Source organism: Xyrauchen texanus, chromosome 50, assembly GCF_025860055.1.
Source record: "Xyrauchen texanus isolate HMW12.3.18 chromosome 50, RBS_HiC_50CHRs, whole genome shotgun sequence".
Taxonomy (NCBI): Eukaryota; Metazoa; Chordata; class Actinopteri; order Cypriniformes; family Catostomidae; genus Xyrauchen; species Xyrauchen texanus.
The window spans coordinates 19772846-19799205 of record NC_068325.1 but is presented as its reverse complement, the minus strand read 5'-3'; the positions used below and the strand labels follow the sequence as shown (position 1 = coordinate 19799205).

Genomic DNA, 26360 nt, shown 5'->3' with positions numbered 1-26360 from the left:
GATCAGTTTATTTACATAAGATCTGGTGAATCACTTTCTTTAAATATATTTGCATTTTTTAAATCCTACAAATGACTTGCAATGTATTGATCACTATTAAGTTGTGAATCTCTAACATAAAACTATAACGAATTAATGCAAAAAGGACAACAGCATGTAATGTGCATTTGGTTTTTAGCATTTTTCATTTTGCTCTACCAGATGTAAAAGGTTTGCATCTCAACAGGAAGTGGAGGTCACTCAGTACTCAGAATGTGACAAACAGTGTGGTGGCAGATGCTTCAGCCAATGTGACCTAATTAAGTTCACGAGTATGCTGAACATTTTTGTATAAATTGGACCCCACTGATATGAACTTTTAGCCCACATTACACCTTTGCATCTCTCTTCTCAGCTTGCTTCACAAAGTGAACATTATAGTGATCTCTGATGGTTTAATCAGCATCAAACTGCTTCGTTTTTTATAGTAGAGAGGCAAACAAGAGGAAGTACAAAGGGAGTACATAGTGAGATAAAACATATGTAAAGTGGCAATGTTATTAAGCAGATTCTAAAACATCATGGCGAATATACTCTTCAAGCTTATATTCTGTATGCTAAATCTGCATAAAAAATCACAAACAAATAAATAAATAAAATATGAAGTAGTTCAACCAAACACGATTTTTTAAAGAAGGTAAAACGTGAGATCAAAGTGTATCATTGGTGCAATCACAAGGACAGTATAGTTAAAATGATTCTTAATAGCCCACTTATGCAAAAGTTGATTAATTAGGTACAAACATGCGTTTATATATAAGCAACCGCAAACAAGTATAATTATAATAAAGGGCGGGACTGAGGCTTGTTATGAGTATCATTTGATTGCTGCTACTGCAGACACTGTGAGATTGTTTTCATAATGATCGATTTGACTTCGGAGTCGATATCGTTTTGATATAAATTTGTAGTAATTTCTGTATTTTGTCCATCGGAAACAATAGCACGAGTCCGACCTCTCTCGGAAAGACCATTATGTTCAGTTTAATCATCTTTGCGCCAAAATGATGAGGTACAATATCAGCAAAAACACTTTCTCGTGTATCATCCTGTTGGTCATTAAAGGTAAGTAATATGTTTGTTCTTGTTTATTCGCCATTGTTGGTAAACGCTGTTCGTGTTGTTGAGTCCGTCACTATCATACTGCAGTTTAATATGGTATTTATAGGAATATATATTTTCTTCTGATAACTTTACTTGAAAAAACTGAACTTATCATTAAAATAGATAATTATAAATAATTATAACCGACATTTCCAAAAAGCACCTCTTACACAAACCTATCTAATTAACTATTCTGTTACAATTAATGTTACTACCCTAAAGCATAATGTACAGCAGCAGACATTAACATGCATTTTTAATATGGTTTTCTTTATGTTAATGTATAATCATGAGAATAAATATTTCTGCACAATGTCCTTTTCTGATGGAAGTTGTGATCTTTATTTCAGGTGTGTTTGGTGATGATGGATTGAAGTCGGTGTCAGTGATGGAGGGAGATTCTGTCACTCTACACACTGATGTTACTGAAATACAGACAGAGGATCAGATATTGTGGCTGTTTGGACCTCAAGAGACTCGTATAGCTCACATCTACAATCAGATCATTGGTATGTTTGATAGCAATAAGACATTTGGAGACAGACTGCAGCTGGACAGACAGACTGGATCTCTCACCATCAGAAACATCCAAATCACAAACTCTGGACTTTATAAACTTCAGATACTCAGCAAAACAACCACATACAAGAGATTCAATGTCACTGTCTGTGGTGAGTTAAATATCACTCTCTAATCGTCACAATTTTCTGAGCATTTCCTTTCATACTTCTAGACTCCTAAACTTTAGCCGCTGTATGATTAGTGTAATTTCACATTTGTGAGGGCAGCATGTATAAAGGTAAATCCTCAAATACAAAAAGAGAAGGGTGAAGGTCACGACTACACAATGAAGACTTGTAAAAGAAAACATAAATCATCCCTCTTGTTTCATTCTTGAAATTAATGTAATTCATTAGTGATCTTGTAATTAATTGGTTTTCATCAGTTATATTTTTGTGTACTGAATGTTTGATTTTATGTCTGAATCAGCCAAATGTGAGAAAGTACCTCCTGGATGGATTCATCTTGATTAATATTGATACATCATACAGTATTGTGCTTTATTCTTTCCATTGTGAATACATCTTTATAAGATATTTATTCTCTCATGTTTTCCAGCTCATTTGCACACTCCTAAAATTACAAGAGACTGTCCACAAAAACTTTCAGAACCACAAAGATCAGACCCAAAGTGTGTCTTGCAATGTTCGTTAATGAATGTGACACACTGTGGCAATCTGACTCTCTCCTGGTACAAAGGAAACAGTTTATTGTCCTCCATCAGTGTGTCTGATCTCAACAGCAGTCTCTCTCTACCTCTGGAGGTGGAATATCTGGAGAACAACATCTACAGTTGTGTAGTGTCCAATTCATTCACCAACCTGACCAAACATCTCAACATTGCTGATTCATGTCAGCCATGTTCTGGTAAGATAGCAGTAGGAATTTCCTCATCTGAGTTGCTCTCTTTTATCAAATATATTCATAGATTAAATAGTAGGCTCTTTATTTTAAAAGGTGGTGTTAAAGTGTACTTTTAAGAGCTCTGTGATAACTGCCAAAAGTGATCAGTTTTTATACTCCGTTGCGTTCAGTATTTACTGTATTTGAAACCGTTTGTGACAATCACACCAAAACATGCCGTTTTTATTCTATATATGGTGGTGTAGGGTGAAAACACTTTATTGCATATTTTTTGTTTATTTCGTTATTTTTATTATTTTGTTTAGAAAGAATGTGCAATGTAAACATTCACTGTTATGATTGGTTAATACAGCCATATATATTTAAAACTCATTCTGAAAAGAATGAACCAGCTCCACAACAAATACAAATACATTTCAGGGTTTACGCATAACATGATGCATCTGAATATATCAAACTGATATAAGCACAGTAACACCCTAAACTATAAATATCAATCAGATGAAACATTCATGAATGAACACTGATATGAGCTAAAAACACACTCAAATGTGCTCAAACACACTAAATAAAATATACGGTGAAACACACACATAATCCTGCAATGATGCGATCAAGAACTGTTCAACTTTAACTGCTTTTTCCTAATGTTGGGATTTCAACAGAGGCGCTGGTCTTCAGTACATCTCACATCTTCTGTGTCTGTTTACATAGCCTCTCTCGCAGCCATTTTTAGAAGTTGAACTTGTTTCACTCTTAAAACGTGGCACACATCTCCAAAAATGCAACCAAATGGACATAATATTCCTTCTAGTGCATGTTTATATAGACTAACTATTAAAAATAGCACAGATGGGTGCAACAACACATCCAGGATGTGCAAAAGTTACCTCTTTAATAGCAGCGCAAGATGCATGACAACGGTCGAAGATGTCTGTCTAGTGCATGTTTTTATAGAAAATATAATAAAGTATAGTCCAGATGGGTACAAGAAGGTGTCTGCATAAGTCCCCTTTGGTCTGCAGGAATAGTGGGCCTATCTGTCCTGCTTTCTTTTTGTGGGTCAAGGGTGTGCTGATGTAAAAGTAGACATTTATCACTTGCTGTGGAGTTGGTTATGCATTAATGAAGTGCCCCATAGAAAAGTTGCAGAAGTAGAGAATGAACCGTTTTCACAGCTTGGTGTCAATTAATGCTCTTTGTGGACTAGGGGGGAAGTTGTGAGTTCTGTAACATACATTATGTTTTTATAGTACAATAAACTCTTATATGTCAAAAGATCTATGTAAATTTGATTCCTCATTATATGACTCCTTTAAAAACATTGTTTTAGTAAATCCATTATTGGACTAATGTCTACCGTAAAGGTTTCACTTGTTTGTGAGATATTTATTTTTCACCTTGCAGTTCAAATAAGTGTCATTTGTTATTCCATAAATAATATTTCTGCATTATTTGGTGGTGCAGTTGATGTCAGGCCAATGTTTACTGTTGTTTATATTCTTTCCATTTTAGATTCCTCTTCTACCAATCATCGAAGATTTTTTGCTGTATTTATTCCTGCTGTACTTCTTGCTGTACTTGCATGTGTGATGTGCATCCTCTACAGGAAACACAGAAGAACAGGTCAAAAAGGCTAGTCTTGTGTCTTATATTAATAAGTCTTTATGTTGATATATATTGATGATCGATTCTGGAAAAATGTTTCTTGTGTTTTTCTCTGGCTGTAGGAGATAGGTTTGATGCTTCTCAGCATGTAGTTGAAACAGTTCGGATGGAGAAGGAAGAAGTGCTTTACACCGAAACTACGTTTTGTAAAAAAGTACCAAAAAAGGTAAGATTTTATCAACATGCTTATGCTTACACTGTATAAAAAGGCAAACATTGGACGCTTGTTTAAAGCAGCAGACTTCACTGTTTTACTAAAATTCCTTGTTTCTGTGTGTAGAACAAACAGTGTCAGAGACAACAGTATCCACTTCTCTAAGATTGTCCCAAAAAACACTAGAGTATCTAATCAGAAAACGATATGCTTCACTGTCTTGTGGTTTCATCGTATTTCAGTGCGGTCATGCCAAGAACTGGGTTTCTACGTAACAAAATGCCAATGCCTTTGCTCATGAATAATTAAAAAATAACAGAGGAAACAGTTCAAGGATTTATTAACAACAGCAAATGTCAATGGGATAAGTAAAGGAAGGCAAACCCAGCAACGGCTGCAATGGCTAGAGAAGCCCTAGGTGTATGGTAGCTATGCAGTGGGCTAAGGGAGGAGTGTGTTCATTGGATGACTGTGTGCTTTGTGGAATTCAGGCTTTGTGGCAAGGAAAGGTGTATGGCGAACTAGAAGTTAACCACACTTCCTGACACAGAGACAGGCAACCAACAGACACTCAAGAGAGCCACGAATTAACAGAGAGAGCAAGGTTAACGCTTAACAGGTCAAACAATAAACTAGTGAAGATGGAAAGGACACACAAGGAATAAATAGGGAGTACAATTAGAGTGGAACAGGTGTAGTAAGCACATCAACCAGTGGCATGATCAGCACCTTCCCAGGAACGATTCCCATGGAAACACTGATTATGTGAGCTGGATCCACCTGTGAGACACAAGGGAGAGTGAAAAACAAAACAACAGAATAAACCGGCAAACTCTCCGGGGCCATGACAGTACCCCTCCCCTTAGGGACACCTCCTGGCGTCCCAAGCTGATTTGCCTTGCTGAGGTGAAACTTATCGACAAGGGCATGGTCCAGGATGTCCCGAGCCGGGACACAGCACCTCTACTCAGGTCCATAACCCTCCCAGTTGACCAGATATTGGTACCCTCTGCCCCTCCACCTAGTGTCGATCATTCTCCTGACCGTATATGCCGGAGTGCCCTCAACCAGATGCAGGGTGGGAGAGTGACATTGTGCAAATTAGAAAAAAAAAGGGCTTTACTTTGGAGACTTGGAAGATGGGGGTGAATATGTCAGAGCTGAGGTGGACTGCCACCGGACTAATGACCTTGGCGATGGAAAATGGCCCGATAAACTTGGGACCTAGCTGAGGGGAATTGGAGTGGAATGTCCTTGGATGACAACCAAACCTTTTGCCTGCACACATAAGCTGTGGGCTTGGACCAGTGTCGAGCGCCAGTCCGTAAGAGGGGGGGAACAGAGGGGGCTGGTAGCCGAGGCTACACTGGAAGGGTGATAACCTCATAGATGATGACAGCAAGGAGTTGTGGGCATACTTGACCCAGACTTAACTGTCGCTCCGAGAAGATGAGTTATGGGAGGCCATACATAGCAGGGTTTTTCCAGTTCTTGATTAGTCTGCTCCCCTTGCCTATTAGTCTGGGGGTGGAACCCAGAGGACAAACTGACTGTAGCACCCAGCTGTCGACAAAACTCTGCCCAAAAATATGTCACAAACTGAGGGCCTCTGTCAGAAACCACATGACCGGGAGGCCATGAATGCAGAAGATGTGATTAATAACTGCTACCGCTGTCTCCATCGCTGAGGGGAATTTGGGGAGGGGGATGAAATGAGCCACTTCGAGAAGGGGTCCACTACAGTCAAAACAACTGTGTTACCATGGGAGGGGGGGAGACCAGTTACGAAATCCATGGCTATGTGCGACCAGGGTCTCGATGGGACAGACAGCGGTTGGAGGAGACTGGCTGGGGGATTACAGGAGGTCTTATTTGTCACGCAAACAGGACAAGCGGCAACAAACTGGCAAATGTCCTGCACAAGTGATGGCCACCAGAAACACTGTCTAATGAGCGTCTGGGTGGGGATAGCCCCTGGGTGGCAAGCAGCATTGGACGAGTGACCCCACTGTAGGACTTGCATCTGAAATGATCACGGAACAGATAATCTGCTTGCTGAGCATGTGGTGGAGGGGTGCGGTGTTTCATAGCACAGCACAGATTGTAGCCTCCACCTCCCAGGATACCATGCCCACCACTCAAGAGGTGGGGAGGATGGTATCCGATGGGACGATGGAGGTCTCTATTTCAAAACAACCACGGAGACCAGCAAAAGTCAGTGCGAGTGGAGGTGAGATCCATCAAATGCGTGGCGAGTTGGCTGTAATTTCAAATGAACCTCTGATAAAAATGATCAAACCACAGAAACCTCTGCAATGCCTTGCAAGAATGTGGTGTTGGCCAATCGGAGATGGCTTTAACCTTAGCATGGTCCATATGCACTCTTTGGAGGAAACGACGAACCCCAGGAACGGAACCAACTGTGCGTGAAAAGCACACTTTGCCTTGATGAACAGCCAATTCTCTAGCAGTCGCTGAAGCACCTCCCTGACGTGCCTCACATGGTCCTAGATATTCTGGGAGAAGATCAGAATATCATCAAGATAAACAAACATAAATCGATCAACCACATCTCTAATCACATCATTTATGAGCCCCTGGAAGACAGCTGGGGCATTGACCAATCTGAAAGGCATAACCAATATTCGAAGTGCAGCCTGTGGGTGATAAAGGCTGTCTTCCACTCATCCCCCTTCCTGATACTGACCAGGTGATAAGCATTGCGTAGGTCCAACTTGGTAAAGACAGATGCACCCTGCAACAGTTTGAAGGCTGAGGACTTTATCTGCAAAGGATAATGATTCTTCACCGTGATGTCATTCAGCCTTCGATAATCTATGCAGGGTCTAAGCGAGCCATCCTTCCTCTCCACGAAGAAGAACCTCACCCCTGCGGGTGATGAGGAAGTACAGAAAACCATTAATATACCTGTTTGTAGCCTCCCTCTCTGGAGCCGAGAGTGAATACAGCTGTCCCTGAGGAGGAGAGGTGCCAGGAAGCAGTTCAATAGCACAGTCGTACGGGCGATGAGGAGGGAGAGTCGCGGTGCAGAACCGGTTGAACACCACCCTGAAGTCACGGTATGCCGATGGCACTCCTCACAAATTTGATGGTCCATCCAAGTCTGGACAGGGGAGACATAAGACAGTATGATTAAAAATAAGCGGGCAACCAACACTGTTCTTGCTTGGAGCAATCTATGTGTGGGTTGTGCTTAAACAAGCAAGGATGCCCCAACACTACTGGGGTCGATGGGGACTGGATGAGATAAAAGGACAATTGTTCTGAATGATTACCGGAGACGAGGGTGACTGGCTTGGTGGAATGGGTGATGACTGACAGGGTTGTGCCATTGAGAGTGTGAGCGGTGATGGGCTGTCCAATCAACCTGGGAAGTCACCATTTGGAAGCCATGTCAATGAAGCTCCCTTCGGCACTGGAATCCACCAAAGCTGAATCCATATAACTGTCAGCTCCATACTGCAGATGGGCCGGGAGAAGTGTATGATGTCCGTGGGCTTTGTCCAATGTTGTTGTTCTTGCCAGTAACCCCCTTACTACTGATGAGCTTTGTCTTTTAACGGGTCGGTAGCAGAGAAGTGGCCCGACCGGGCACAAGAAAAGCATAGTCCTTTAACAAGTCATCGCTGCTTCTCCTTACGTGATATTGGAGTTCTGCCGACTTGCATGGGCTCGATGTCTGGGCAAGATTCAGGTGACCTGGTTGAAGAAGTGGGTCGTAGGGAATGGTCAGCCACCCGAGAGGGTGAAGAGCGGCATTGGATGTGATCATGGCACAGAGTCAGGTGTTGATCGACTCTGATTGCCAGGTCCACCAAGTAATCAAAATGAGGGGGAAGATCCAAAGGATAAATCTCACCCTGGACATTGTCAGAGGGCCTATGCAAAAACAGGTCCCACATAGTGTGAACGTTCTACTCGCAGGAAACGGCCTGGATGCGAAACTCAATCACATAGTCAGTGACTCCTTGATCTCCTTGGGACAGTCCATATAAAACCCTCCCAGCCTCTGACCTTGAGTCGGGAAATGAAACACTCAGTGAAGTTCAGAGGGTGAACCTGTCACCGGCTGCAGTGGCTAGAGAAGTCCTAGGTGTGTGGTAGCCACGCAGTGAGCTAAGGGAGGAGTGTGTTCGTAGGATGAGTGTGTGAGTTGTGGAAGTCAGGAGAAGATCTGTAGAAATTGTCCGTTGAAGCTTGGTGTGGTGCATTTCCCGACACGTGGGCAGAGACAAGGAATCCTCCTCTGGCGATTCATAGGTGGCGAGGACAGCCGTACGGTGAACTGGAAGGTAACCACACTTCCCGACACACGGACAGAGACCGGCAACCTTGCTCTCTCAGTTTAGTACCAACTAAACCTTGACAGGTTAAACATTAAACTAGTGAAGATAGAGAGGACACACAAGGAATGGTAAATGGTTTGCACTTGTATAGCGCTTTTTTTAACCTTAGAGGTTACCAAAGCGCTTTACACCAATCACCCATTCACACGCTCACTCATACACCAATGGCAGCAGAGCTGCCATGCAAGGTGCTAGCCTGCCATTGGGAGCAACTTTGGGTTCAGTGTCTTGCCCAAGGACACTTTGGCATGTTGAGTCATGTGGGCCGGGATTCGAACCACCAACCCTGTGATAAGCAGCTGACCCGCTCTACCATCACAGCCGCCCCTAGCATGAATTCCCAAACTGGTTCGTGCTGGCAATGCTGGTCTTTTCAACATGAATGTGTTGCCCTATAATATGTTTTCACCTGAAGAATTAACACCATCCTTTTGGTCTCTGTTTTTATTGTCTTACAGAAGCCTACTCGGACAGAAGAGACCATATATGCCAGCGTTGTCTGAGACTGAGACATGAGACCCATTGTTTTGATTATTTGATTTTGGGGGGGTTATCCACAAGGATAATTAATAATGTAAACAACATTCTTTCTTGTACAAGTGATGACACCCTTGATTTTGAATTCTTTACCCGAATGGCGATGGGGAAAAAACATTAGTTTTAACGGTTAAATTACATTAGGCACAGTGCCCACAATTATAATTGCCAAATGGTATAGATGACAAAAAATGTATGGGATGGTCCATAGGCAAATCAGCTCTCATGACAAGATTATGAATGTTAGGGAGACGTTTATATACAAATCTAGGTGACTCTTTGAAAACATCACAAAGAACGAGATCTGAATTTAAATGTACTAGTGTTTGTTGACAATCGTCTTTAAGTCTGTACAAATAGAGGAGGATTGGAAGAAGCAAACAACTTTGTTAGCATACGTCCTGATTTTTATTTGGACTGTATCCAGTTTTCGTTATAACCTCTCTCTCTCTCAATCTTTTCGCTAAGTCAGTGCTTTGGTGTGCGTAAGACTTGTTAGAGCAAATACACACATACGATTGAATTGACTAATAGTAAACTTCTCTTCACAGGGGTAGGATGATAACATTGTCACAGCATTTTCACATGAGATTGCTGGATCTCATTTCACCACCATAGTTTTGTATAAAGTTGTTTGAGCTTTCACTTTAATGGACTACTCGTCAGTTCAGAGGGACTTTTAGAATTTGACTGAATTTGTTTTTTGTTTTTGCATATATATTTGCATTCACAGCGAGATTCAGGGTGAGCACAAAAGCACAATGTAGAAGTATTATAGGAACCATACAAATAAATTTTTGCTGTCTTGAAAAACATTTTACTGTTCATTTTATGTTCCATTTCACCTTTTCAAATTCAGATTTTCTTTTTTTAATTGTTGGAGAACTAGAGTCTAATGCCTCAAGCTCTAAACCCGAGGTCACATTGTATCATGTTACACTCAGTCACACTATGCTGCATCTGCTGAAGTTTGAATTTGACTGGCTTTTTGTACTGTTGGTAGATATTTTATTCAACTATGTTCATATTCGTGTCCATATTCTCAAACTCATGCTTTGTCCACATCATTTCATGTTTGCTGCTTGTGGAGAAAGTCTGAATTTATATTTGTGCTGTAGCACTTTGAGTGTGAGAAAGGTGCTTTAGAAAGTAAATGTATTATTATTATTATTTTATATGCATGGTCTTGTTCAAATGATACCGTTACCTGTAACATTGCTTGTAAGTATTAAGATGAATTCCTGTAACTGTTGTATTTTACATCAGTGGATTAATGCGTCCTGATATGCACTGAGTTCCTGAATCTTTTACTGTAAAGTCATTGTAAGTGATGAGTGACGAGTAGGTCTCCTTTTCTATTTGATGTGTAAAATAAATAAAAAAAATGCTGTCTCTATTTTGAAAATTTCAAGGAATTGCCTTTGCAGTGATTACTATGGGCTACGCTGTAAATTGTGACAACATAAAAGCTATTTTTTGTATACTATTATATACATACTATTTATTTTCTGTGATGTATTGATTGGTCAGAAATAGTAAGAGTAGTAACCTATGGTATAATGCTATTTCAAACGTAATGCACGGCACTCTAGAATACTCCATTCTGATTGGTCGATCGCGCCAATAAGCGGTCTGATATTTCTATATAATGACCACACATCTGGGGATAAAGTGATATCAGATCGGTTATGGCGAGTCATATTTCCAGCTTCTCATTTCCAGCTTCTGTGATCTCTACAGGAAAACACGGAGTGGTTGTGGTGTAGTGGTCTAAAGCACTAAACTGTTAAGCAGAAGGTTGCTGGTTCGATCCCCACAGCCACCACCATTGTGTCCTTGAGCAAGGCACTTAACTCCAGGTTGCTCCGGGGGGATTGTCCCTGTAATAAGGGCTCTGGCTCTTGCATCTGCCAAATGCATAAATGTAAATGTAAATATTTCATGAAGGGGGAGGGGGAATGCATGCACATCCAACACTCCTACAACAGGTGCTGGATCAAGGCAAAAAGCATTGAAATAAAACTAAAGAGGATACGCACACTGTTTAATTATTCCCTTTTATTAATTTAAAAACCACGGCAACATTTCAATCAGAATGATCTTCTGAAAAATGAAAGAAAATCACTCTAAATGTAAGCTCAATCAATATTTGATGACCATTTATTTATTTGGATGGTAAAAGCGGGATAATGAGTAAACCCGTCTGGGTTTATGTAATGGAAGATGACATCTGCTGACTGTTTACTATCCCTGATATAGCCCATGAAATGAAAGTGTGACCTATTGAAAAGTATTGGCCAATTGTACACAGGTGCCCATTGTAGGCAGCAGCTGTGCCAACACACGCCCACACTAATCCTAACCATATCAGTTTCAGCTGATATCATATCAGCTGAGCACCCTACCACAACCTGAGAGCACCTTTCTCCCACCTTTCTACCATTTGCTGCCTCATAGTGTGCACAGAAGAGAATTACAGCTTGCAATGAAATGCCTTTTTAAAAGTGGTCCCAGTCCATAAAGGTCTGAGTTATTATAGTATTTTCATATACATTTTCTTTCATAGTTTCTGAATGTATTTTTATCTCATTATTTACACACACATACACACACACACATACTGTGTATCCTCCTATATATATATATATATATATATATATATATATAAATTAAGATATACTGTATGTTGCTGAGGAATGGTGGCATGGTTAGTTTTGTTTATTAGTCACAAAATACTGTACATTCTTGTTATACTGTATAACCATTTGTACAAACATTTCATATTTACATCAAAATAAAAAACAGTGAGCCTCTACGTACATATAAGAGGCTTGATCTTCAGTCCTATGGGTCTGTTTTTAATTCTTTAAACTCTTCCCTCCAGAGAAGATAACTTGGATTGGCAGCTGAGGTTGTCTGCGTCAGTCTTCAAGGTTAGTTGACAGCAGTTATGTTCATATTCCTGCAAGATTTTCACCACTTCTGTGTGTCCGAACTGCATGGCGTCATCCCGAGGTATGTTTCCCCACCTAAATTAAGACCTAGAAAGTTACGTAAGATCAAACGAATGAAGCTTAAGGCAAAGGTTTGGGAAAAAACATCCTCATACCGGTCTTTTACAAAAGGGTTGACACTGCAGACCTGTGTCAGAAATACCACAACATCCATGTGACCTGAAACAAAGCAGATACACAGAAGATGGGATTTATAACCAAACAAACCACATTTGTCCGTGAAAAATGCTTAAAAGACTCTTCTACCCTCTGCAGCAGCTACATGGAGAGGCGTACGAGAGTCATAGTCCTTCAGCTCCATATTCATGGATGAGAGAGCAAACCTAAGAAGAAGAAAAAAGAGGTAAAGCTAATGAAGATCAAATATCGGAAGCACTCAAGAAGAATCTGAAGCCAGAGAAAAGACATTTTAAATCGTATGAAATGACCTCCTTAGGGCAGAGACGTCGCCACTGTGGGCTGCAAACATCAGATTCACCACAGACTTATTCTAAAACACCAAAGAAGCAGATTGAGTTTGATTGACATTATTTCTGTATATACTTGGTTTAAAAGGCTTTTGGTGCACATGTGTATGCAATAAAAACAACTAAAATCATGCCATAACACAAATGAAGCTATATAAATCATATTTTCTGGTTTGTTGTTACCCTGTCATCCCCAAACTGTCTACGAGGGTCCTGCTTCTTTACAAAGTGCCGTAGATTGTCATAATTGTGGAAGTTGAACAAAGACACCAGTTCCTAATTAAAGAAGGGTTACAAATTTAAAAAAAAATATCCTGGTGTGGAATTACAAATATAGGGTAATAATTAAAATGGGAGTATAGTTACCTGGCAAAAGCTGATTCCACGGACGCTGTTTCCGACTTTGTCCAGAGGGGGCGACCAACACATGACACCCATCACATTCGGCACCACCAGCAGCACGGCACCGGACACACCTGACTTAGCAGGTAACCCCACCTGAAACATTCAGAGATGCAGAGATACATGAAGACAAAAATTTTACTAAAGAGCTAGTTTAATAGTTGTTGATTTTCAAAGCTACTGTACATCTGGCCCAGTTGAACATTTTAATGTAAATTAAACATGTAAATGATAATTATAATGACTAAGGCTGTCGATTTAAATGTTAATTCACTGTGATTAATGTCCCCAGACCGTACGTATATTCTGTAATAAGGGATTTTTCTATAATTTGCGAGTCTCAGTCAGCAGGGGGCATTAAGTAGGTAAGCACATCTCCAGCCGTATAGACAAACATACTGACAGATGTTCGAAGACAGCTGGGTGGAGCTGAATGCAGGGGTCTGTAGATTCAAGTTTCAAACTACATTGAACTTGACAGCATGCTAAATATGTGGAGAGATGCTGAAAACCAGTAAAACGCGATGCAACCCCAGTGAGGCGCTCCACAAGCGACAGCAATTGACAGCCATAATAAAATCATTAAATTGCCCAAAATCAGACCTACTGTAGGTTCCTTTACTCACATGGAAAGCAAACTGTCCCGAGTAGTCGTACATCCCGCAGGAGTGCATCATACTGAGCGTGTTCCGTACGGCCTCCGCGCTCAAAACCCTCATTCCTGTGATCGGACAGATGCCTCCGTTAGCCAGTGTAGCCGCCATCACACTGCCAGACTCGCAGGTGACTTCTATGGAGCACAGCTATGGGATTATGAGAATTATTTAAGATTTAAATATCATGAAATCACAATCAGTTTATGTCTGTTAGCGCTAAGGCTAATCTATTTATCTACACTAGCATGCACTTCTAAAAGTTGGCAAAACTTTTAGCTTTTAAAAAAATGAACAGTCCAATTATAACAAAAATATAAACATTTCCAATCAAATGCTCTCTATTATAAAAATGTCCCTCTCCCTAATACTACCTGCCTAGCAAGTAAGTAGCGATAGCAAGTAGCTAATCATGGCTGACAGCTGTGCTGCACACTTAAGTCTATTAGCCATTTAAAAATAAGGACACACCCTTTGATATTTTCTGCCTCAACTTCCTTTTCAGAAGGAAATACGTCAACACAGGAAAGAAAACTGCACTTGTTCAGCCATGTCATGATGTCTTTAATGTCTTATGAAACACATGAATTGTCAAATGGACCAACCTGGAAGTAAAAGTCCAGCGCATCTATCATTTCAGCTCCAGTAGGAAAACACTGCAAAGAGGAACATCACAATCACTCAGGTGAGCTCTGCTACATTATTTTCTTAAAATATTTAGTACATTTGGGTTCAATATGGGTTTGATACAAACATAGTGATAAAATGTATCTTGAAAAACTAAATTGCTTTGTTGATTAATTTGCTAAATTAATAAATGTAATAAAATGTAGATACAAAGTAGTGAGAATATACTAGAAAAAACAGTAATATATTTTGATAAAATATTGTGTATAACTTGATATTAAAAGATGGCCAAAATATATCACTACAAATGAATAACTATTATATATATTGAAAAATACATATTTTAGATTCTATATTAGCAGTATATACTCGGACGCTTCACTGTATGTGTGTCACTCCGCTTGTGTTCGTTCTTTTCTAAACTAAAGTGTAAGAGCAGTGCAGATGCGTTAAGAGCTACTGTTTGTCTTTTTTTTTTACATTACATATGTTAGCCAGCAGGTGGCGGCAAAAGATAATTTTCTGTGTAATATGAGCCAGTTAGGTGACGTGAAGTGAATCCGCATCAGCCGTTTACACACAACAGCTCTTCGTGATCGCTTGTGTTACTACTACACTACTAAAGCTAGGAAATAGCTTTAAACGGCTTTAAATGAACAACTTCAGCATTACGGCTCATCACAGCTGAGAGACACAACCGACTGATTAATTACACAATGGGTGCTGTTTAAAATGGTAGTGGACATTGCGGTTTCTATAGCGTTCGACTCTTGCGCACCGGCTAACGCGAAATAGGCAGAAATACCCCCGTTTGGATGCTATTTTTCCACTGAGAAAGCTGATCTTCAGAAAGCTGACAGCATCTCTGCTTGGGAGTGGCAAAAGGTGATCGCACACGCTCCAGCTCTCTCTCTCTCTCTCTCTCTCTCTCTCTCTCGTCACACACACACACACACAAATCCTTGTTTATCCAATAACTTGTTCGAAACAGCACAAGCCATGATACTATTTCTGAAGTGACGGAGGCTTGGACGCATCATTTTGGTTTGAAACAGCAATGGCAGATTCTGATCGGTCGTGTAATAAAATATTTCCATGCACAAATACGTTTTTATGACTGTACTCAGTTTTTCCTAATTTATTTAAATGTACTTGTTCATTAAATTGTTGTTTATAAGCAATATCACACTCGCAATCACGCTATATGTCCCTAAATCAGCACTGCTGTGATTACCTACGACACTCGGCCTGCGGCCGAATCACAACATATATATATATATATATCATTTTATTTATTTATTTTATTTGTATTTTTTTAAATACAAGTCATGTCAGAAAATATAGATTTTTGCTCTATGGGATGAAAAATATTTTTAATGAATAGCAAAAAAAATATATCTATTTTTTTATTCGAAGTGATGTTTCACTTAAGAACAAACCTTTTTTTCTTTTAGGTAGTATCCTATGGCAAAGTTTCTGTCTCCTGTTTCCTTCTCCGACTGGAACCTGTTAAACAACGATCATACGAAAATGAATGCCAATGAAACTGAGTGCAAAACTAGTGTAAGTTGTCAAAACACAAGACTCACGTTGCGTTACTGAAACCCACATACTCGTTGCCCGTCATTTTCTTCACAAATTCCATCACCTTGAAAAAGACCAACAAAATGATGGAAGGCATTACAAAACAGTCAAAGTGTCTGAGATCACACCTGGTCCTGTCTAGATGATAGTCAAAACCAAAATGCATTGGATCGTTTTTGGTACTGTAGCATTGTTTCAGTGACACCAACAAGAATGGATAATATACATTTTAAGGGTGTGTACCACAGAGCAACGAGGAGGGATATTTAGCCTAAATATACAAGTAGGTATAGTTGCAGGCCAGAGACCTGTAAATGGGGGTGAAATCTCCAAAGGAGGGCGGGGTTACTCCAGAAAGGGGTGTGGTTAGTCCAATAGGAGGTAGCACTAATTTCAAAAGGGTCCGTCACTTCCAGTCATGGTTAAGGTTAGGGAAAGGTTAGGCCTCCCTATATCTTTAATGGCAGTTTGGAGCTCCTGCCTCTTTTTGCATAACTGCCTCCAGCTATATCCTTCTCAGAATTCAGCGAAAACTGGACCCGCCCATCTGAAACTCTCACTTTGCCGTAAATTCCCCATTAAAATCAATGGGTTCACAGCATTGTTTAACATACCGTAAGCACTTTAAAGGCTACAGTATACGTTTTCCATGTGCTGTTACATTATATATATATATGGGCTTCCACAGAAGGGTGGCGGGCTTCTCCCTTAGAGATAGGGTGAGGAGCTCAGTCATCCGTGAGGAGCTCGGAGTAGAGCCGCTGCTCCTTTGCGTCGAAAGGAGTCAGTTGAGGTGGTTTGGGCATCTGGTAAGGATGCCCCCTGGGCGCCTCCCTAGGGAGGTGTTTCAGGCACGTCCAGCTGGGAGGAGGCCTCGGGGAAGACCCAGGATTAGGTGGAGAGATTACATCTCCACACTGGCCTGGGAACGCCTCGGGGTCCCCCAGTCAGAGCTGGTTAATGTGGCTCGGGATAGGAAAGTTTGGGGCCCCCTGCTGGAGCGGCTGCCCCCGCGACCCGACTTTGGATAAGCGGATGAAGATGGATGGATGGATGTTACATTATATGCACCATTGAGAACTCTAGCCTTTCAAAGTATACTCTTTTGACCACGAGCCCTTGCGGATGTGTTCCCGGATAGTCCGCACATACTGTGATGAATAAAAAATTTCCGCACGCAGAAAACCGAAGTATATTCTGGACTTTAGTCTTTACAACGACAACATTCAGCAGCTTATAACTTACATAGTCAAACTTCTCCGCCTTGTTGGCACCAGGCTGTATAAAAAGAGAGAACACAATCTTACTTTAATACTTCAAAGTATACTAATGTATGACATTGATTAGGTGACTTTTATGTGTTCAAGCATGTACTGTAGAACTGTAGGAACTTTGCGAGCACAGACCAAGCTAGATTCTGATTGGACTAGTTCAACTATCTGGTTCTAAAAACACCTATTATATATGATGCTTTGAATTGTCTGGTATCACTCCAAGCCACTAATACTCCAGTTCATAGCTTAAGAACCAAGGTCAGGCTAAACCAAATGGTGCATGCAAAGTTTATAAACTGACCTGAATTCTTGACCCAATCTGCACATCAATACATGTGCGTATACCACTGTTTGTTTTGGACTTGAGCAAGGAGTTTGAGCTGATCTTTATCATTTTAACAAACAAATATACACTGGCGGCCAATAGTTTGGAATAATGTACAGATTTTGCTCTTAAGGAAAGAAATTGGTACTTTTATTCACCAAAGTGGCATTCAACTGATCACAATGTATAATCAGGACATTAATAACTTGAAAAATTACTATTACAATTTGTAAAACTAAAACTATTTCAAAGAGTTCTCATCAAAAAAATCCTCCATGTCCAGCAATGACAGCTTTGCAGATCCTTGTTATTCTAGCGGTCAGTTTGTCCAGATACTCAGGTGACCTTTCACCCCACACTTCCTATAGCACTTGACCTTTCACCCCACACTTCCTGTAGCACTTGCCATATATGTGGCTGACTTGTCGGGCACTTCTCACGCACCTTACAGTCTAGCTGATCCCACAAAAGCTCAAAGGGGTTAAGATCCATAACACTCTTTTCCAATGATCTGTTGTCCAATATCTGTGTTTCTTTGCCCACTCGAACCTTTTATTTTTGTGTTTCTGTTTCAAAAGTGTCTTTTTCTTTGCAATTCTTCCCATAAGGCCTCCTGAGTCTTCTCTTTACTGTTGTACATGAAACTGGTGTTGAGCGGGTAGAATTCAATGAAGCTGTCAGCGGAGGACATGTGAGGCGTCTATTTCTCAAACTAGAGACTCTGATGTACTTATCCTCTTGTTTAGTTGCACATCTGGTCTTCCACATCTCTTTCTGTCCTTGTTAGAGACAGTTGTGCTTTGTCTTTGAAGACTGTAGTGACACCTTTGTATGAAATCTTCAGTTTTTTGGCAATTTCAAGCATTTTATAGCCTTCATTCGTCAAAACAATGATTGACTGATGAGTTTATAGAGAAAGCTGTTTCTCTTTTGCCATTTTTTTACCTAATATTGACCTTAAGACATGCCAGTCTATTACATACTGTGGCAACTCAAAAACAACACAAAGACAACGTTAAGCTTCATTTAACAAACCAAATAGCTTTCAACTGTGTTTGATATAATGGCAAGTGATTTTCTAGTAACAAATAATCAATTTATCATGATTACTCAAGGATAAGGTGTTGGAGTGATGCTGCTGTCTAGATTTGATCAAAAATGACTTTTTTCAAATAGTGATGGTGCCGTATTTTACATCAGTAATGTCCCGACTATACTTTATTATCAGCTGAATGCAACTTTGGTGAATTAAAGTAAAAATTTCCTTCCGAAACAGCAAAACCTGTTCATTATTCCAAACTTTTGGCCACCTGTGTATACAATCCTACAATGTTCTTGCCATTATATAATGCAAATGCTTCATAAATACATATATATAAATTGAGTTAGAGTTGCAGTTTTAGTGTCTCTTTGAATCTTGCCAACTGATGAACCGAGGTGTCACTAAATCAGTGGTAACGTACAATGGTTTCAACCAATGGTTGTTTGTTTACCTTAATAAGTGAACTGATGACAATCGCTCCAGCATTGACCATGGGGTTGTGAGGTTTATCTAAGGATAGAAAAATGGCATCAACTTGCATAGAAACTTCTGATTATTACGCGTTTGTGCGTGAACATCTATCAGTTGGTTTGTCACACAAAGTTATTGTATGGCTTTGAAAGTCTTGGACTAATTTAATGGTACTTTTATGCGACTTCTTGGGGTTTAACAGCCCCACAAACAAAGTCATATGGGTTTGGAATCACATGAGGGTTAATTTTTGGGTGAACTTTTCCATTTTAAGTACATCTGCTCAATATTTTCTCACCCACCGTCCTCGCCCAGAGACAGTTTGTTGAATGTGAATCCGCTCGGCTCCTTTCCCACATAACGGTGCACCTGTTCCGTACCGTGTTCGTGCACGGCGATGGCGTATTCCAGCGGCTTCACACACGACTGCAAGCAAAACGGCACCTTTGTGTCTCCAACTGAGTGCCTTAAACAAGTCAGTAAAAGGAATAGTAGCAATATTACATTCCATAACTTCAAATTAGAAAACCATTGTTTTCCATAATGTGTACATCGCATAAAACCAATTTACCTTTGACCATCCACTGTGCAGAGAGAGACGGCCCAAAGATCAGGACTAAACTTGGTAAGATGAGGAATGTATTTTGCAACCTAATAAAAAAGACAAAAACTGATTCTAGAGACTCCAAGCTTACAAATAAGTGAAGATCCACTGGAGGATTTAAAGACGTACCTGCCCTTTGTTTTGCTGCTTTGATCTTAGGTAAATTTGGTCGATGATTCTCGCAAATGCTTCAAATTCAGGAATGATAAACTTCCGCCTGAAAGCGAGACTCAGTAGAACAATGTTGCCACCAGCACACCTGTCATGACATCAATCAAGATTGTCCAGTGAGAACACGTATATCTTACTCAACTAGTCAAACATAACCTAGCTAAATATTTGCTGGAAAACCCAAGTATGTATAGCTGCAGGCTGGTTATCTCCAAAAGAAGGTGGGGTTACTCCATAAAGGGGTTAAGGGGGCGTCACTTCCACACACGGTTAGGGTTAGGGAAAGGGTTAGGTTAACCCTTATCAGTTATACAGGTGAAACTCGAAAAATTAGAATATCGTGCAAAAGTTCATTAATTTCAGTAATTCAACTTAAAAGGTGAAACTAATATATTATATAGACTCATTACAAGCAAAGTAAGATATTTCAAGCCTTTATTTGATATAATTTTGATGATTATGGCTTACAGCTTATGAAAACCCCAAATTCAGAATCTCAGAAAATTAGAATATTACATGAAATCAATAAAAAAAAGGATTTTAAATACAGAAATGTCGGCCCTCTGAAAAGTATAATCATGCATATGTACTCAGTACTTGGTTTGGGCCCCTTTACGTTAATTACTGCCTCAATGCGGCGTGGCATGGATGCTATCAGCCTGTGGCACTGCTGAGGTGTTATGGAAGACCAAGATGCTTCAATAGCGGCCTTCAGCTCTTCTGCATTGTTTGGTCTCATGTCTCTCATCTTTCTCTTGGCAATGCCCCATAGATTCTCTATGGGGTTCAGGTCAGGCGAGTTTGCTGGCCAATCAAGCACAGTAATACCATGGTCATTGAACCAGGTTTTGATACTTTTGGCAGTGTGGGCAGGTGCCAAGTCCTGCTGGAAAATGAAGTCAGCATCTCCATAAAGCTTGTCTGCTGAAGGAAGCATGAAGTGCTCTAAAATGTCCCGGTAGATGGCTGCGTTGACTCTGGACTTAATAAAGCACAGTGGACCAACACCAGCCGATGACATGGCTCCCCAAACCAGCACAGACTGTGGAAACTTCACACTGGACTTCAAGCATCTTGGATTGTGTGCCTCTCCATTCTTCCTCCAGACTCTGGGACCTTGGTTTCCAAATGAGATGCAAAATTTGCTCTCATCAGAAAAGAGGACTTTGGACCACTGAGCTACAGACCAGTTCTTTTTTCTTTAGCCCAGGTAAGACGTTTGACATTTGAAGCCCATGTCCAGGACCCGTCTGTGTGTGGTGGCTCTTGATGCAGTAACTCCAGCCTCAGTCCACTCCTTGTGAAGCTCCCCACACATTTGAATGGCCTTTTCCTGACAATCCTCTCCAGGCTCACGGTCATCCCTGCTGCTTGTGCACCTTTTTCTTCCACACTTTTCCCTTCCACTTAACTTTCTATTAATGTGCTTTGATACAGCACTTTGAGAACATCCAACTTCTTTTGCAATTACCTTTTGAGGCTTTCCCTCCTTGTGGAGGGTGTCAATGATGGTTTTCTGCACAACTGTCAGGTCAGCAGTCTTCCCCATGATTGTGAATTCAACTGAACCAGACTGAGAGACCATTTAAAGGCTCAGGAACCCTTTGCAGGTGTTTAGCTGATTAGAGTGTGACACTTTGAGCCTACAATACTGAACCTTTTCACAATATTCTAATTTTCTGAGATTCTGAATTTGGGGTTTTCATAAGCTGTAAGCCATAATCATCAAAATTATATCAAATAAAAGGCTTGAAATATCTTACTTTGCTTGTAATGAGTCTATATAATATATTAGTTTCACCTTTTAAGTTGAATTACTGAAATTAATGAACTTTTGCACGATATTCTAATTTTTCGAGTTTCACCTGTATATGAGAAACTCACTTTTGGAACAGCTTGCGATCCATCATGACTTCACTGTCCGATTCCCGGACGGCTTGACGAATCTTCTCCATGCACTCGTGCAGTCTAGGGTCAGAGGTCAGAAGCCCAGTGCTTCTCAAAGCCTGTAAGATAGAAAGTCAGTATACTGTTTATTTAGCCTTTTCGCAGTCAACATTCTGCGCATTTATTGGCTGGCCTTGCATTTATTGCACAGTCTAATTTAATCAAACATTAATACACACTCACTAAGCACTTTATTAGGAACACCTGTACATAACAGCCAATCATGTGGCAGTGCAATGCATGAAATCATGCAGATATGGCGGGTCAGGAGCTTCAGTTAATGAAGCCATTAGAATGGGGGGAAAATGTGATCTCAGTGATTTGGACAGTGGCATGATTGTTGGTGCCAGACGGACTGGTTTGAGTATTTCTGGGATTTTCACGCACAACAGTCTCTAAAATTTACTCCGAATGGTGCCAAAAACCAAAAACATCCAGTGAGAGGCAGTTCTGTGGACGGAAACACTTTGTTGATGAGATAGGTCAATGGAGAATGGCCAGACTTGTTCGAGCTGACAGAAAGGCTGTGGTAACTCATATAACCGCTCTAAACAATTGCAGTGAGCAGATAGCATCTCAGAATGCAACGCGTCGAACCTTGAGGCAGATGGGCTACAACAGCAGAAGACCACATCGGGCAATTCATAAGTAACGTAGTTGTGGCAGGGCGGAGGGCAGGGCCGGGTCGTGATACTACACACCCGGTCTCGTATTAGGCTAATTATGCCTCCGTGAGGTTTAAGGGCTGACTGCAGAGGGCCGCGCGGGAGAGAGATCGTTAGCGGACATGTCTTCTTTTAAGTTTACCATTAAACCATTATTTATATTGAAAAGCCGGTTCTCGCCTCCTCCTTTCCATTGATCCCTTTACACTGGTGCCGAAGCCCGAGAAGGAGGAGGGATACGCCGTAGTAGAGTTCTCGCCACTACCGTCCACCCCAACGGAGCAGCCGCGGCCATCTGCCAGGGGACGAGGAGCCCAGCCGCCTGAACGAGGACGATGGCCGACAACCGCGAGGGGAGAAGGGGCTCCTAGCCGACCGCCTGGAGCTGTCAGGGCCGCTGCCAGGGGCGCAGGAGTTGCCTACCGGCCGCTGAAACGCGGCAGGGTTTAAGACCGCCGACCGCGAGCGGGGAGGGGCTCACTGGCGACCGCCTGGAGCGAGAGGACCGCTGCCAGGGGTGGGGGAGACCCCTTCTGTTCCCCGAGAACGCGGCGGGGTGTTCCGTCCGCCAGGGGCTGGAGGACTGCCTCGGATCCGCCCGGAGAGGCGCGGCTATCGTCCGATAAAGGGTGGAGGAGTGGCCGAGGAACAAGCTGCGGCGTATCGGAGAACTGGCGAGTAAGAGGTTTTTTGTTTTTTTTTCATCTCTCTCTCCTTTCTCTCTCACTGTCGCTCTGTGTTGGCCTTTATCCTCTTTTAAATTTGACAGTTTTTTGGGGGGTACTACACTGTTACAGGAAGTACCCCCCATTTTAATTATTTCTGTTTCCCTCCCCTTGTCCCCTCCCTCGTCCAGGTAGATGGGGATGACCTGCCGGCAGACAGCGTGGAAGGCGCGCCCTCCCCCAGGGAAAGAGGGGGGGGGATGTACGTCAGGCCGGGGGCTCCCCAGCCTGAGAGAACGAGGGAGGAATGTGGCAGGGCGGAGGGCGGGGCCGGGTTGTGATACTACACACCCGGTCTCGTATTAGGCTAATTATGCCTCCGTGAGGTTTAAGGGCTGACTGCAGAGGGCCGTGCAGGAGAGAGATCGTTAGCGGACATGTCTTCTTTTAAGTTTACCATTAAACCATTATTTATATTGAAAAGCCTCCTTTCCATTGATCCCTTTACAGTAGTGTTCCTATTAAAGTGCTCAGTAAGTATATAAATGTCAACCAATCAATGACCTTAAATATGCAATGATGAAACATAAATGCCTCCTAGCAAACTATCTAAGAATTTGACTTATATCAAGTTATTTCTGATTGCCATTTATACCATACAAGGGTTGTTTATCGACCTAACGTATAAATGATTACACCAACGGTAGAGTACCACCAAGTCTGGAGCAGCATGTGTATGTTTTGCATGTGCTAATGCAATATGTGTGACTAATATCAAGCAATCTAAAGTACAAGGACACGTGCCCCAGTCCACACATGGCCAAATCAGATATCAGAAGGACACGTGTGGGGTTAAAAGGGGTTTAAGCCCTTAGTCTGTGATTGCAATAAATGTGTCGCCTCTCAGCTGTTCTCTCTACATAGTGATACTGTTCAGTTTGTAGACTGTAAAAATGAGAGCTGTTCTGTATCTAGTCCAGAAATGTTTTGGATTAAGACCTAAAACCAAGAGTCAGCACAACATGAGAGATATATATATATATATATATATATACATATACAGGTTGAGTCGGCTATTCAACATGTTCAGTCTTCCTATTATTACATGTACTTCCAGAAGAATCTAAAACTTTATTTGTAAAAACTGTATGTCAATGAAAAACTCACAGAAATGAAATGAGACACAGGAACTTTCTCCTCTCCTTCAGTTATTGTGTAGAAAAGCATGTCCTCCAGTCCAGAGAACAGATCTCTGTTTTTCATATTTCTAATGTTGTCGGAATACACATAGTAACATATAAACACATGCTTCCTCAAGATATTTGCTTGTGGAGTGGAAGATTAAAACACTGTACACCAAACCAATGCAAAGAAATGTAATGGATTATATCTTTAAATCACAGCTTGTTTTACTGTTCATTATTAATGACTTACGGATCTACGGCTGTAGGTGCGATAAACTCGCAACTGGCGACGTGAATCCGTGATACACCGAACGACGTCCTCGAGGCTCTGTTTTTCGGATGAACTGCGCTACTCTTTATGAAGTCTTTTGTGAGTAATTCGACAAGTCCAACATTAGACAGTCGTAGGGTCCTGCTAAAGAACATTTCCAGTGTCTTGGAGAAATAGACTTGAGGTTTGGAGAGGAAAAATGGGAATGAACAAATCCGTGTGGCAGATTACGGTCCACAGAGTCGTGTGAACAGGTGCGCTTGGAATCTGATGAGCGCGTGAGACACTTGGCCAACGGTGACATTGAAAGTTCAAGTTCAGTGTGTCACTGGGTATTTAAACTTTCACTGTCACAACTGTCATGTCATGGGCTTGAGACAACACTTTGTGTGAGGTTTAATATTTACAAGGGACTGGATTCATAAAGCAGTATTAACAGTGTTCAAAACTAAGAGGCACCTAACGGGAGTTTAAATTGGCAAAAATAAAACGTATTAATGGAGTGTTATTTTAAGGAAGTGTAATGATATGTGTGGTGTTGAATCGCGATGTCGCAGTACAACATTCCCTGCATTGTAAACCCTAATGTTGTCATTTCTGGGAAAAATCAAGTAGTCTAAATGTCAAGTGTTGGGCTCATAACTCAAATATCACTGTTCCTTGAAGTTATAATTCTTAAAAATCCATAGACTTAAGATTTTAAGTGTAAATAACACAGAATTGAGGCCATGTGGCATGTTTTATTGGTCAAAGGGAACCTATTAAATAGTTGTTATTAAGACTTCATGGAGGTTTGAGCTCTTTTGTAGTATTATTTGTGTTGCTTTGCTGCAAATAGTTGTTTAGGGAGGTAATCTGTGTGACCTTTGGTCAAATTGGACCTTGTCAACACTTTGTCAAGCGGTTTAGGCTCTGGTTTACTGACCAAAAGGTCGGGGGTTCATGCCCTAGCACCGCCAAGATGCCACTGTTGGGCCCTTGAGCATGACCCTTGACCCTATATGCTCCAGGGGCACCATAGCATGGCTGACCCTGCCTCTGACCCCAGCTTAGCTGGAATATGTGAAAACAAACACATTTCACTATATATATGCAAACATGTATGTATAATGTGTGACCAAAATAAAGGCTTCTATTCTATACATGTCTGTGGATAAATACGTTTATTTAATAATTATGCTAATTATACTAAATATTTATGTGGTATTGTAAGTCCATTCAATTAAAATCATTAAATTGAAACAAACACATTTAAATAGCCAATATGAGTTAAGTCTACTTGCATCTAGTTACCTTAACTTAAAAAGGTAAGTTTGTTCTATATGATCACCAAGTTAAGTGAACTTAATTGCACAATTTTTGGAGATGCCATCACTCAATGGATGAGTGAATGAGTTTACTCAATCAGTTGAGTAAAATCAACTTATTAAGGTTTACAGTGTATCCATCCATCCATCTTCAACCGCTTATCCGAAGTCGGGTCGCGGGGGCAGCTGCTCCAGCAGGGGGCCCCAAACTTCCCTATCCCGAGCCACATTAACCAGCTCTGACTGGGCGACCCCGAGGCGTTCCCAGGCCAGTGTGGAGATGTAATCTCTCCACCTAGTCCTGGGTCTTCCCGAGGCCTCCTCCCAGCTGGGCGTGCCTGAAACACCTCCCTAGGGAGGCGGCCAGGGGCATCCTTACCAGATGCCCAAACC

At 41.2% G+C, this 26360-nt stretch overlaps 2 protein-coding genes across 4 annotated transcripts; one reads left to right on the top strand and one right to left on the bottom strand.

The window, feature by feature from the left end:
• Window positions 1–912: 912 nt before the first annotated feature.
• On the top strand, window positions 913–10490 carry LOC127641145 (uncharacterized). Of its 2 annotated transcripts, none has more exons than XM_052123939.1 (6): window positions 913–1104; window positions 1494–1814; window positions 2263–2571; window positions 4084–4194; window positions 4299–4402; window positions 9216–10490. In XM_052123939.1, exons 1-6 carry the CDS (start codon window positions 1044–1046, stop codon window positions 9258–9260), a joined length of 951 nt encoding a protein of 316 aa, XP_051979899.1. In that variant the 5' UTR covers window positions 913–1043; the 3' UTR covers window positions 9261–10490. The 2 variants fall into 2 exon arrangements, with proteins under 2 accessions (XP_051979899.1, XP_051979898.1); XM_052123938.1 differs by having other exon boundaries at window positions 4084–4203.
• A 597-nt stretch (window positions 10491–11087) lies between these two features.
• LOC127641143 (glutaminase kidney isoform, mitochondrial-like) lies at window positions 11088–24887 on the bottom strand. Of its 2 annotated transcripts, XM_052123934.1 has the most exons (18): window positions 24640–24887; window positions 24373–24472; window positions 21813–21934; window positions 19887–20016; window positions 19725–19804; window positions 19456–19619; window positions 19134–19192; window positions 17287–17319; window positions 16047–16105; window positions 15897–15963; window positions 14436–14486; window positions 13804–13980; window positions 13142–13273; window positions 12959–13051; window positions 12737–12798; window positions 12555–12631; window positions 12404–12467; window positions 11088–12323 (listed from the first exon to the last, which is right to left on the bottom strand). In XM_052123934.1, the coding sequence occupies exons 1-18, from the start codon at window positions 24813–24815 to the stop codon at window positions 12161–12163; spliced, it is 1809 nt and encodes a 602-aa protein (XP_051979894.1). In that variant the 5' UTR covers window positions 24816–24887; the 3' UTR covers window positions 11088–12160. The 2 variants fall into 2 exon arrangements, with proteins under 2 accessions (XP_051979894.1, XP_051979895.1); XM_052123935.1 differs by lacking the exon at window positions 24373–24472 and having other exon boundaries at window positions 24640–24733.
• Between the last annotated feature and the right edge of the window lie 1473 nt (window positions 24888–26360).

Bases quoted from the DNA above. Each gene is read 5' to 3' on its own strand.
- LOC127641145 (XM_052123938.1), top strand. From the start codon at position 1,044: ATGATGAGGTACAATATCAGCAAAAACACTTTCTCGTGTATCATCCTG. The intron at 1,105-1,493 runs GTAAGTAATATG...TCTTTATTTCAG, and splicing joins CATCCTGTTGGTCATTAAAG to GTGTGTTTGGTGATGATGGA. The intron at 4,403-9,215 runs GTAAGATTTTAT...ATTGTCTTACAG, and splicing joins GTAAAAAAGTACCAAAAAAG to AAGCCTACTCGGACAGAAGA.
- LOC127641143 (XM_052123934.1), bottom strand. From the start codon at position 24,815: ATGTTCTTTAGCAGGACCCTACGACTGTCTAATGTTGGACTTGTCGAA. The intron at 20,017-21,812 runs GTGAGTTTCTCA...ATGTCATGACAG, and splicing joins GATCGCAAGCTGTTCCAAAA to GTGTGCTGGTGGCAACATTG. The intron at 12,324-12,403 runs GTATGAGGATGT...GTCTTAATTTAG, and splicing joins AACCCTTTTGTAAAAGACCG to GTGGGGAAACATACCTCGGG.